The 12,643-nt window shown below is 35.4% G+C and overlaps 2 protein-coding genes and 1 pseudogene across 2 annotated transcripts; all 3 read left to right on the forward strand.

Moving 5' to 3' along the window:
- The first annotated feature begins 352 nt into the window (after window positions 1-352).
- Window positions 353-1,690, forward strand: LOC116710970 (odorant receptor 131-2-like). Its single transcript, XM_032550317.1, has 2 exons — window positions 353-520; window positions 618-1,690. The coding sequence occupies exons 1-2, from the start codon at window positions 368-370 to the stop codon at window positions 1,404-1,406; spliced, it is 942 nt and encodes a 313-aa protein (XP_032406208.1). The 5' UTR covers window positions 353-367; the 3' UTR covers window positions 1,407-1,690.
- Window positions 1,691-6,729: 5,039 nt separating this feature from the next.
- Window positions 6,730-8,595, forward strand: LOC116711010 (odorant receptor 131-2-like). Its single transcript, XM_032550376.1, has 2 exons — window positions 6,730-6,896; window positions 7,503-8,595. Exons 1-2 carry the CDS (start codon window positions 6,765-6,767, stop codon window positions 8,292-8,294), a joined length of 924 nt encoding a protein of 307 aa, XP_032406267.1. The 5' UTR covers window positions 6,730-6,764; the 3' UTR covers window positions 8,295-8,595.
- A 1,948-nt stretch (window positions 8,596-10,543) lies between these two features.
- LOC116710379 (odorant receptor 131-2-like) lies at window positions 10,544-12,640 on the forward strand (annotated as a pseudogene).
- Window positions 12,641-12,643: the final 3 nt, after the last annotated feature.

Raw genomic sequence — 12,643 nt, forward strand, 5'->3', positions numbered from 1 at the left:
CAGAATCGTAATAAGAAACAGTACAGATACAATAGGCCTTCGCAGCGCTTTGCTGCTCGGGCCTAATAATAAACAGTACAGATACAATAGGCCTTCGCAGCGCTTTGCTGCTCGGGCCTAATAAGAAACAGTACAGATACAATAGGCCTTCGCAGCGCTTTGCTGCTCGGGCCTAATAACTAATATGAAGAAAAAAAATATTTATATACAGTAAATACTGTCTAAACCCTTCCAGAGATAACTTGTTCTAAGCACAAGAACAATGTGCCTTTAAAATTCAAACATTTAAAATACTAATGTTGTACTATACTAATGTAAATAATGTTGTTTGATGTCATATTTTCATAGACATAAGCACAAATTGAAGATGAATTCCTCATCTTTCAGCAACATGTCAAGCAGCTTAACTTATAGAGACTCTCTCAGCACTGCAGTGACCAAAAATGTTCTCATAGTGGCTCTTGGCATCACCATTAACTATATTAATGGAACGCTGATTCACACCTTCAGAAAACATGAAGTAAGCATTTTACTTCCTTAGCCATCTTTGGCAATTATTGAATAAAATCATATTAAATGAATAAAATCACTTAAAATATCCTTTTTTTCTCTTTCAGATATTTTACATGAATCCTCGTTACATCCTGTTCATCCATCTGGTGGTGAATGATATGATCCAGCTGACTACATCCATCAGCTTGTTTGTTTTCAGTTACATCTTCTACAGAATTAGCACTTCTTTCTGCTGCTTTATTGTTACCTTTGCCGTTTTCACCACTGTGAACTCTCCTTTAAATTTAGCTTTGATGGCGGTGGAGTGCTATATCGCCGTTTGTTTCCCACTGCGACATGCTGAACTTTGCACCATAAAAAGAACATATTTCCTCATTGGCTGTATTTGGGGTTTAAGCGCAGCAACGGTTTTGCCAGACATCGTTCTTATCCTCGCCACAGAGCCTCTGTGGTTGTTTAACTCTACGGTATTTTGTGACAGAGACACTGTTTTCCGACACCCAATAAGCATAAAAAAGAGAGATGTTTCTTATATAATTTTTTTATCTGGAGTTTGGCTTACACTTTTATTTACATACCTCAGGATCTTTTGTGCTGCTCATGCTGCTAACTCAGCTGATGGAATGGCAAAGGCCAGAAATACTATCCTGATTCATGGTTTTCAGCTACTTTTGTGTATGCTAACATATGTAACCCCTTTGGCAAAGATGTTTCTGGTGTTTCTGCCTATTGCACAATATGTCCAAGCATATTTTTTTTGGTACATATTGATCCAGATTCTGCCCAGATTAGTGAGTCCTATTGTGTACGGGGTACGAGACAGCACATTTAGACAATATTTGAAAAAGTATCTTTTGTGCAGCATCGGAGAAGTCAACAAACTACATCCGTAAGCGTTTCTTGTGTCGGTGTAGATATCCTAAATTTGATCATTTTAAAATGTACACTGTGCTATCTGTAAAATTAGACAATGCATGTTTCTGATTCAAGCAAACAAAAATGACCTGTAATAAACATTATTGGATGTGTGACAGAAAACAAAATTAGATTCACCTTTGAATTAGTGAAATATTTTCTACTTTCATTCACTGTGCAGTCTTTCACTCAATGCAAATAAGAGACTTAAATTGAACTTTGGTGTATTGCAATGGAGTATATTAATGGTTCACAGATTACTTCTTATGTAGTCTTAGGACCTTAGAGATACATGTTTAAGATACAATGTGAATTTTAAAAATATTGAAATAAATGTTGACATTTGTGTTTGTACTGCATTTAGATGAGAATTGTCTTAAATGAAAAAGTGTTCCATGTATACAGAAATGGTACAACTTGTGTATGATTGATGGAAAAACTGAAAAATTATTTGATATTACTCAAGTTAAAATTTTCCCCATTCTTAAAGCTGCATTAGGTAACTTGTGTTGAAGTTGTGCTGATGGAGAAAAAAACTCCAGTAAAATCCGTTTCAGGTGTCGGTCTTGCTAACTTAAGCCATAAGTTAGGCCATATAACCAGAGGCCTAAGAATTCACAGCAGACTCCTTTGTGGGAAAGGAGCTGTAGTGCAGCAGAGAACAGGGAGTAAGCAGTGTGCAGCACTAAGACCTTCCTGGCTCTAATTGGTCATTTCACGGAAAAGTGTATTTCTGCAGATGGCAGCAGGACCACAAGGAGGTAGAACTCAATTTTTATTTTCACAAATGCCCATTGGGCAGTGAGTTTTCATGTTAAAATGTAAATTACCTACTGCAGCTTTGAATTGCTGTGCTGTTTCCATTAGCTATGTTGCTGAGAGCCAGTGGTAGAAGAAAATCAGAAAGCTTAAAATTTTTAAAAATGCATATGATCCTAATGACATACCCATTGACAAAACAGGATGTATATCCCATGAAACCCATTTCTGAATGCAAAATGTTGCTCAGACTCTTTAAACTTCAGTGTGTCTCAAGTGATTTTAGCATATCAATACTTGTGTCTGGAAGGTTCATTCACTGGTTAATCAGTATTACCAGCTACCTTTGCAGCATGAAGATAAACACCAAGCAAATCAGAGATTACTGGAGAAGATGACTTTAAAAAAAAGCCACCTTGGAATTTGCACCAGTAAGTGCTTAGGATTAAACACACCAATGAGAGAGACATGTGATTCCATGTGATTTAAAGTTACATTTATTATTTCTAGTTTAAAAAATAAATAACTGTAAGGGGAGGAGGAAGTGTGCTGCACAGAGGCCTTCCAGCAGGAGAGGGCGGTCCAAACGAGGAGAACTGATTCCTAAACCAAGACGGAACAGATGAAGCCAAATAGGTCAAGCTAGTGATGTTACGTGATGTGCCGAGGCTTCGAGGAGGGGCGTTTGGAGGGGGCGTTTCCGCGTATCGAAGCTTCATTTAGGGGAGGAGCCGAAAACGATGACGTCCGAAGCCTCGCTGCCCGGCGGTACCACGTGACTGCTTCGGGAAGTGGCTCAGAGTTTGGCGCGGGGTTTGACAGCTTTAGAAACCCCACAGGCTCCATTCAAAATGTGGGTTGTTGTATTTTGCAGAAGAGCCATGAGATACTGCAAGAAGAGAATGAGCAGCTGCTGAAGACTGTGGAAAGTCTCAGGAAAAAACTCGAGCGCCTCATTAGAAATGATAAAGCAAGCAGATGGCAAGCAAAGAGCAACATCCTTGTGGAATCAAACGAATACTACAGGAACCAGATATGAAAACTTAATTCAGAATTGGACAAAGCAAACTCATCAGAACAGCAAATTAAACGTGATTTTGGTGAGCTGTTGAGCTATAGGGTGACACTGGAGCAGAAACAAGTAGCACTGAAAAAAAAAATTAGCGGATGATTTGAAAGAAAAGAATAAAAAACTGGACTGGCTTAAAATACAAAATAAAGTGCTCAATAAAGAAATGGTAGCTCTGCAGATAGAGCACGAGAGAATAAAATCCAGGGTGGCAGAAAAAGACAATGGTGATCCACAAAGAGCAGAGAGCCTCAACCAAAACCCACAGAACATACCGGAAGAGATGGCGAAACCATCATTGTTTCACAGAGTGGGCCGTATTTTTATCGACATGTACCAGTCGGGAACGTTACGCTATTGGGTGCCACCGTGGATTTTTTAAATACAGAAGAGGATCTTTGGGGGTGTAGAGGAATATAATTATATCATTCATTTCATGCAACATTTCATCAGTTCTCAAATTACAAGGATGATAATCAGATGCTCATGAGTTAAACCAAACATTTGGAGGTTCATATGTGAAACTGATTAACACACCTGGACATGTAAGTTTAAAGGACAAATTCTAACATTGATGTAAAAACAGCAGTCATAATGTCATTTTGGTTCAGGCTCAATGATGCTTTTGACATTCTATTTATATGTCTGAATGAATGTGGATTTACTTAATGAAGAGAAACAAGTTAAGACTTAACTGTGTCCCCATGGGTTGAATAAATTGACAATGAAGAAGGAAATCAATGAAACAAAAGGTTGTAATAATGGAAGGAAAGTTAGTGGTATCTGCAATTTGTATCAATTAGTGCTTACACTATAGGTGCACAAGTGGACCTTAATATTCTTAAAAGTTTAAAATAAGGGCAAGTTGTATATATCAAATTACATGAGTCGACTAGCTGGAGAATTCAGTGTGCGTGGTAATGACATAATAGGTTATAACCTAAGTCTACTGGAAAATTATAAATTTCTTACTTAAAAAGTATGCAAACCAATTGCCCTAACAAAACCATTTACAGCAATATAAATAAAAGAAAGTTACATTATGGATTTATGTATTGCAAACTCAAAATAATTTTTTCTGAGTAGTACATTAACTAAGCAACAAAAACATGTTGATATGAATTAGACGTGATTAATGTACAGTACAGACCAAAAGTTTGGACAGCAGTTATTTCTAATTTCACAAATGAGCTGAAATAAACAAACAGCCACATCTTACGTGGTTGAAACAGTACTTACTGAAGTTACTGGACCTGTGCACACTGCTGACCAAACAAGCAACAACTCATGCTGAGATGTGACAATGTCAGACCAGGAAAAAGTCTCCCTTTATACCCAGCTGCTGGCAGTTAATTGGATGTACAGCTGTTCTCAATCAATGAGAGCCGGTTTCATTCATTCAGCTACATTTGGGAGACACCAAACACCGCGCCTCACCAAAAACACACCTGGTGGTGGCAGCATCATCCAACTTGGCAGCAGGCCCTGAAAGGCCTTTAAAAATAGAAGGTAAACTGAATGTTTGCCAGATGTGATGACACATCTGTAAAATTAGTCTGGGTGCAAAATAATGTCACATGAGAAGTGTCACTCATTACAGGACTTTCTGTTCCACGTCTAATTTATTTTGTCACATTTAGACCCATCAAAAATGTGCCGTCTATGTCAATGTCCTTTGTCCACAGTTTGTACACCAACTCTGTTTTACGTATTTGTCACAGCTAAAAATGTTTTACACTTTAGACCATACATAGAGTTACTTATATTTTACATTTTATTTTTGTTAAAAAAATAGTAGTGGCAATTAACACTTAAAACAAGCTTTAAACAAATACACTAATTTCCATTCTCATCCCAATGCTATTGCAAGTCTAATATGCAGCTGCCCTTTGCCACAAACATACAACATACAAAAAGCGAAGCACATAACGGTCCTACAAGGAGACGTTATATTTCAACGGCCCCACATGAAGACGTTAAAACATAACGGTCCTCAGAGCGAGCCGGCACATTACCAATTACCCCCGTCCGACAATACTGACAAAACGGTGCATAGAAACCGCGACTCAGTGATACATCACGTCAATCAATATATACACATCTTACAAAGTTGCCTTGGTGGGTTTTTACCACTGTATACTGACCTAAAGGACAAACAGACAGGAGTCAGCAGTGGAACGTGCCGCTGCCTTTAGCATCCAGATTGCTTTTTAGGGCAGACCGGAAGACCATCCCAAAACCAACCTGGAAGCAACGCCCCCCAAACAAAGGTTCCGCTTCGCCACTACCACTCCCTTCCAAGTACACCCAAGTACACCTCGCTGCAGCAAACAGAAAGGGGCGGGGACGGACCACTGTCAGTCTCCTCCCGTCCCCACCCGTCCTCATTTGTTTACATTAGCAGTACTAATGTAAACAAATGAACTTGCCTAACTGTAAACAAAATGAAATTTGTTAATTTATTATTTTTCTTTTAGAAAATAGAATAAATTTTATCTGAAACAATTTCAAAATTAATAAAAAAAACTAAATACTGTGGTGACATTTTTCTTTTTTAGGTGCACCCTTTGCCACAAACATACAACATACAAAAAGCGAAGCACATACATGCACCCCCCCCCTAACCCCCCACCACACACGCCCCCTTGACTATTTTTCTTTATCCCCATGACTTTTCTGCATATCAGTTATATATTGAGAAATGTGGAGCAGCCCTGACTTGTTGTCTGCAGCATAACCCCATATAACCATCACCAGGTGAGTTTGTGTGTACAGTTGTTTCTGTTTAAACAGTTGATGAGTCCTTAGTATTAATGAAATATTCTAGGTAAGAAAAAAATGCAACACGTAGTATATGTAAATTGTCATTTAGTAATTTTGTTATTTTTCTTCTGTGTTAGAATCATTGCATTCAGAAATAACAGTGTATTGTAATATGTGTTTAGATGTTTTTTGGTTTGAAGATTCATCGGTTGCAGCAGAAGAGAAAAAAAAGTCATTGATCAAACATATAAACTTTTACAACATAAGTGTTGTCAAAGATAACAATGTAGTGTAAAAATGCTTGAAATAAAACATATATTGTTGCTGTGATAAGGAATCATTACAAAACACATGCATCTGAAAATGCAAACTGTGAGTAAATGTAATATGTATTTAGGATAAGAACTGCTGCCTGTCATCTTTGATTGATGTGCTTGAAGTGAAAGTGTAAATTTGCTTAAAATAATGACATGAATAATTTACAGGAACCATTCAAAAACTAAAATGAACTAAATTACACAATGTGTTAAAAACAAAATAGTATTATTAGTATTTCATAATCATATTTTTTTGTTGAATACTTCTTGTATTCCTTTTAATAATTTTAAGTGTGCTAATCATCACTAAAACCTCAGAGTTTAAATGCTGTCTTCCAGCTTTTCTAAATTTTTATCAATAACCTGTTGAATATTTCTCCACAGTTTGGCACATTGTCAGATGATCCTCAAGCCCTCTAAATGTTGGTATGAATACAACCACTACTGTCAATCGGGACCCGCTTCATGTTGCAATCTTAAAGAATGTGATCACTGTGGCCTTCTCCCTCGCTATTATCTACATTAATGGGACTCTGGTTCATATATTCAGAAAACATCAGGTATCAATTGTATGCATTTTAAAAATAGCTGTTGTTCTTAAAATATTAAATTAGTTATTTAATTCAAACCATTTTACAGTATACTTGTTACTTGTAAAAATGTATAGACAGACAGCTAGATAGATAGACAAAGAACATGTGTCTACACTGTAATGTCACAATACACCATCTAAGGTTTAAAATGCCTTTCCACAAAAAGTTTTTAAAAACTTCTTTTACTACAGATATTAAAATATTGTAACTCGGTAAGAGTATTAAAAAGGGATTGCTACATTATAATACTTCTATGGAAAATAAACTTAAAATTTACTGACTGATCCTCCGAAAGAAAGATGTATCCTATAAAAACATAAATTTGATTATTACTTTTTTGCATCATTGCAGACAGGTTAATTAACATCAATAAAGTTCTTAAATTGACCTTGGGAGATATTTACGGAAAACATTGACTTCTGTAAATATGTTGATGAAAAAATACATAATTTAACCAATTGGGATCCATTTCCCATTATGAGTTTTAGAAATCAAAATTTAAAGGTAGACTTGCTAATGTATTGCACATATCTTTTCTTCACTGTTTCTGAAAAAACTTGTTTTTTGTTACAGGTTTTCAACACAAATTCTCGTTACATCCTGTACATCAACCTGGTAATGAATGATATCTTCATGCTCGCATTGATGATCCTCCTCCAAGTTCTTAGTTACATTATATATACACTCAATGTCTCATTTTGCATCATTATGCTAATGCTTGCCATAGCTACAAATCTAAACAACCCCTTAACGCTGGCTGCCATGTCTCTAGAGTGCTACCTGGCCATATGCTTCCCTCTCCGTCACCCTCAGATCTGTACAGTCAGAAAAACTTACATTGTGATCACTGTGATATGGGTCCTTAGTTTATTGACAATCTTACCAGATCTGTTCATAATTATTGCCACAAGACCTGCAGAGTACTTTCATTCCAGGGTCTTCTGCTTGTGGGCTAACATTTTTACAAGTCCGATTCTTGAAAAGAAGAAAGATGTATCCAACATTTTGTTTCTAGTCATTGTTTGGCTCATTCTTTTTTATTCATACTTTAGAATACTTTTCACTGCACAGGCTGCTTCAGTAAATGCAAAGAAAGCAAGGAACACTGTCCTACTTCATGGCTTTCAGCTGTTGTTATGCATGCTAAGCTATATTCACAGTATATCAATAGAAGGCCTGTCAATGTTGTTTCCAAAAGATACTTTAGCCATTCGGTATGTAATTTCTCTACTGATTCAGGTCATGCCAAGGCTCATCAGTCCGATAGTTTATGGCATAAGGGACAAAATGTTCAGACAGTACCTTAAAAGATACTTGCTACCTTTAAATTCAAACATTTATCCAGAAAATGTCCAAAAAAGTTAAACATATGGATATTTATATTTCAAGAACCTTTTTAAAGGCCCAATATGGTCTTTCTCTTTGTTCCTTTGTATTGAACTACATATAATAGTGTAAAATGAGGATACCTCAGTAAAAGTCTACCCCCTAAAACAGCCTTTGCAAGGAGATAGCACTTTTGATATTACATCATAAAAGGTGTAAGTGCAAGAATTGTGATTCAGTTAAATTTCTGTTCAGTTCTGCTTCAGTTTTCTGTGACTTTCATTTTTTTGTCATGTTTTTTTCTCCATTTTTTAAAATCATTTCTGTATGAGCCGCACTGAAACTTTACCATTTAAATTCTAATCACAAAATGCAAATGATTAATCACAGATTGTCTAAATAAAAAAAATCATGCTGTTCTCACTTGTCATTTGTCTAATTTACTAGAGCTCCCTTTTCATTCACTATACTAAACTGAGTTTTGGTTATGTCAACAGCAGAGTAGATATTTTTGACAAATAAAATGGATTTGAAGAAAAGAAACCACATGGAAATTAGGTGAAACAAATAAATTTTTTAATGACTTTCAAAAACAATGAGGTGGCCTTACTGTTTTGCCTGTTTAGTAATGTAGCTTTACTATAGCAGAGGGCTTTGTTAGGGTGGACTTTAGCTTCAGCTTTACAGATTCAGGTTCGTTTTTGTTAGATTGATGGTGGGCTGCACAACACTGTAATCCTCAAAAATGCAGTAAATAAACAGTAACTCTATTAAACAAATTTGTGTTTTCCAACAGTTATGAGTAAAAACGTTAAGCCAATTAACTCAACTTGATGCAAAATTACAGCTATTGAGGAAATGTCTATAGGAAACCTAATAACTCTCATTAGCAGAAAACCTCTGTCATTCTGCCAGACCTTTTGTCATCTAGTTTAAGAAAAAGCATTGAAGCAAAGTCATTTAAGAGGTTTTGAAATAGTTTTTAGACCTTTGTATACCCTCATACTGGTACCAGCCCACGTAACTGTAACTCTGTAGCACACTTTGATCACCATTTAAACCAACCTGCCAATATTTCTTTAGGTATCTAAAAAAAAATGGTTTGCAGACAATGTATTTTGACCACATCTTTGATGCTGATGTGCAAAATTAGGCACTTGACAACTTGCTTCTTAAACATATTTAGTACTCTAATAGCTGACAATGTTTTAAACACACTAAGCAAGACATATAGTTGTTTATGTTTTATGTTTCATTTATTTTTTTAAGCAGTGGTTTGGTGAAAGAGGATGGAAGTTAGTGTATTTGTCTAAAGGTTGAGCTTTAGATCTGATGGATGGAGGGATGGATGAAACAAACAAACAAAAACAGACAAATACTCTGACTTCCATCCTCATCCCAATGCACTTGCAATGCTAACATGTGGTTGTCCTTAGCTACATTCACACATTATGCAAAAGGGAAGCACCTACACACACACACCCACATGCATTAACACATGACTATTTTTTGTTCCCTTGACTTTTCTCCACTTTAACTATATATTGGGTTATGTCGAGCAGATCTGACTGATCTGCAGCATAAACCTGGTGAGTTTTTGTGCAGTTGTTCAATTTAAGCATTTAATGATTATTTAGTATTATTTAAAGATTTGTTTTTAAAAAATTGCAATATGTATGTCAGATGTGATTTACTAAATTTCTGTTTGCTTCTAGTGTTGGTACCCTTTGCAAAGAGTATTGTGTTGTGAAATTGTACTGTTTAATTTTTTCAGGTATTTGTTTTTTGTTCTGCTGCATTGGTTGCAGCAGGAAAAGAAATATTTTTGATCAAAATAAATATTTTATTATATTATTTATTGCTGTGATCATTAACCATTACAAAATACATCAATTAGAAAGTGTAAAATGTGAGTAAACAAAGGACATTTTTAAGCTAACAACTACTGACTGTCATCTTTGATAAAAAAGCTTGAAGAGAAAAGACACAATTTGCTTTAAATGACTTTAAATTACGTGTGACCATTACAGAACTAAAATGAACAAAGTTGCACTGAGTTTTTTAAATACCGTATTATTGGCATTCTATATTATGCATATTAAAAACTCCTTGTATTTCTTTTAATAATATTAAGCATATTTATAGATACTTAAACCTCACAGTTTAAATTCTGTTTTTCAAACTTGCCTATGACATTAATTTAGTCAGTTTTAACAATAATATGTTGAATATTTCTCCACAGTTCTGCACACTTTGTCAGATGACCCCCAAACTCTCTAAATGTTGGTATGAATACCACTACTGTCAATCGGGACCCGCTTCATGTTGCAATCTTAAAGAATGTGATCACTGTTGTCCTCTCTCTTGCTATTATCTACATTAATGGGACTCTGGTTCATACATTCAGAAAACATCAGGTATCAATTTTATACATTTTGAAAATAAGCATTTGTGTTTTTTGTGCAGTAACTGAGGTAACATGGACCCAGTTTTCTGTTGTTGCAAAACGTCCCCTTTCAAATATCATGAAGTTAAGTGGAAATTTTAGAATTGTTGTTTTTTAGCTGTTGTACTTGCAGTTTTAAAGTGATGTATGTAAAGATAGGACAACAGTAGACAAAATGAGGCCATTGGAAAATTTAAGGTAAAATTTGAGTTATCTGCCTTCTCTCCAGAAAACATCCAGGTAGGAAATTAGGTTCAACACTGCTGCTTTATTCAAGCAATTACACGGTCTACTTGTTAAATTGCTTTTGTCTTATATTTTTCTGAAAGTTGTATTTTTTATTTACAATTGTCTGTTGGTTTCATTAAGTATTAAAAAAATACTTAAAGGTTTTCTGACAATAATGTCTGAATAAAGAACACGTCCACAATGTACAGCTGCGAGACACCACTTAAAGTTTATTATGCTTAACCAGAAGAAATTCTTGAAAATTAATTTTACTCCAGCTGTTACAATATTGAAATGATAAAACTTGTTGCTATGAAATGTTTCAGGTTACATCTTTTACTAAACCTTTTAATTTGAATGTCTGTTTATCCCTGTATAAATTGTGACTTAGATGATTACATTTGTGAAACTAAAGTACATGTAAAGTTTCAACTGATCAAGATCATTAATAATTTAAGTCCTTTAACAATTATGGACTGATTATCCTAAAGTAGGAGGTATCAGGTAAAAACATACATTTGATTATATGACTTTCTACTATCATTAGAGAACGGTTACATAGCACCAATAAACTGCTTTTATTGACCTTGGGAGATTGTGATAGTAACGAAAATGTTTTTAAATTAAATGTCTGAAAAGAAAAAGAAACAATTTTAGTATTGATATTCAGATCATTTCACACTATGAACTTAGAAAGTCAAAGTAAAAAGGTCTGTCTTTCTATTCCATTTCCTGAAAAATCTTGTCTTTTGTTTCAGGTTTTCAACACAAATTCTCGTTACATCCTATACATACACCTGGTAATCAACGATATAATCACGCTTTCAATGATGATCCTCCTCCAAGTTCTGAGTTATATTATATATACTCTCAATGTCTCATTTTGCATCATTATGCTAATACTTGTCACATGTGCATGTCTAAACAACCCCTTAACGCTTGCTGCCATGTCTCTAGAGTGCTACCTGGCCATATGCTTCCCTCTCCGTCACCCTCAGATCTGTACAGTCAGAAAAACTTACATTGTGATCACTGTGATATGGGTCCTTAGTTTATTGACAATCTTACCAGATCTGTTCATAATTATTGCCACAAGACCTGCAGAGTACTTTCATTCCAGGGTCTTCTGCTTGTGGACTAACATTGTTACAGATGCAATCCTTGAAAAGAAGAAAGATGTATCCAACATTTTGTTTCTAGTCATTGTTTTTCTCATTCTTTTTTAATGCATACTTTAGAATACTTTTCACTGCACAGGCTGCTTCAGTAAATGCAAAGAAAGCAAGGAACACTGTCCTACTTCATGGATTTCAGCTGTTGTTATGCATGCTACACTATATTTATAATATATCAATAGAGGGCCTGTCAATGCTGTTTCCAAAAGATACTTTAGCCATTCGGTATGTAATTGCACTATTTATTCAGGTTATGCCAAGGCTCATCAGTCCCATGGTATATGGCATAAGGGACAAAATGTTCAGGGAACACCTAAAACGATACCTGTTACCTTTAAATCCAGCTGTTCATCCAAAAAAGGTACAAAAGAGGAAAATATAAAGATATTTCTAGTTTAAGTACTTTTTTCAAGGCCCAGGATAGTTTTTAGGGAGCCATTCTTTATTCCTTCTTGTTCGATGACATCTAAAAGGGTGAAATTGTGGCTACTTTAGTAGAAGTCTACCCCAAAAAACAGTCCTCGTAGGCAGTACTGTTG

This window comes from Xiphophorus hellerii, chromosome 20 (assembly GCF_003331165.1).
Source record: "Xiphophorus hellerii strain 12219 chromosome 20, Xiphophorus_hellerii-4.1, whole genome shotgun sequence".
Lineage (NCBI taxonomy): Eukaryota > Metazoa > Chordata > Actinopteri > Cyprinodontiformes > Poeciliidae > Xiphophorus > Xiphophorus hellerii.

Bases quoted from the DNA above. Each gene is read 5' to 3' on its own strand.
- LOC116711010 (XM_032550376.1), top strand. From the start codon at position 6,765: ATGAATACAACCACTACTGTCAATCGGGACCCGCTTCATGTTGCAATC. The intron at 6,897-7,502 runs GTATCAATTGTA...TTTTTGTTACAG, and splicing joins ATATATTCAGAAAACATCAG to GTTTTCAACACAAATTCTCG.
- LOC116710970 (XM_032550317.1), top strand. From the start codon at position 368: ATGAATTCCTCATCTTTCAGCAACATGTCAAGCAGCTTAACTTATAGA. The intron at 521-617 runs GTAAGCATTTTA...TTTCTCTTTCAG, and splicing joins ACACCTTCAGAAAACATGAA to ATATTTTACATGAATCCTCG.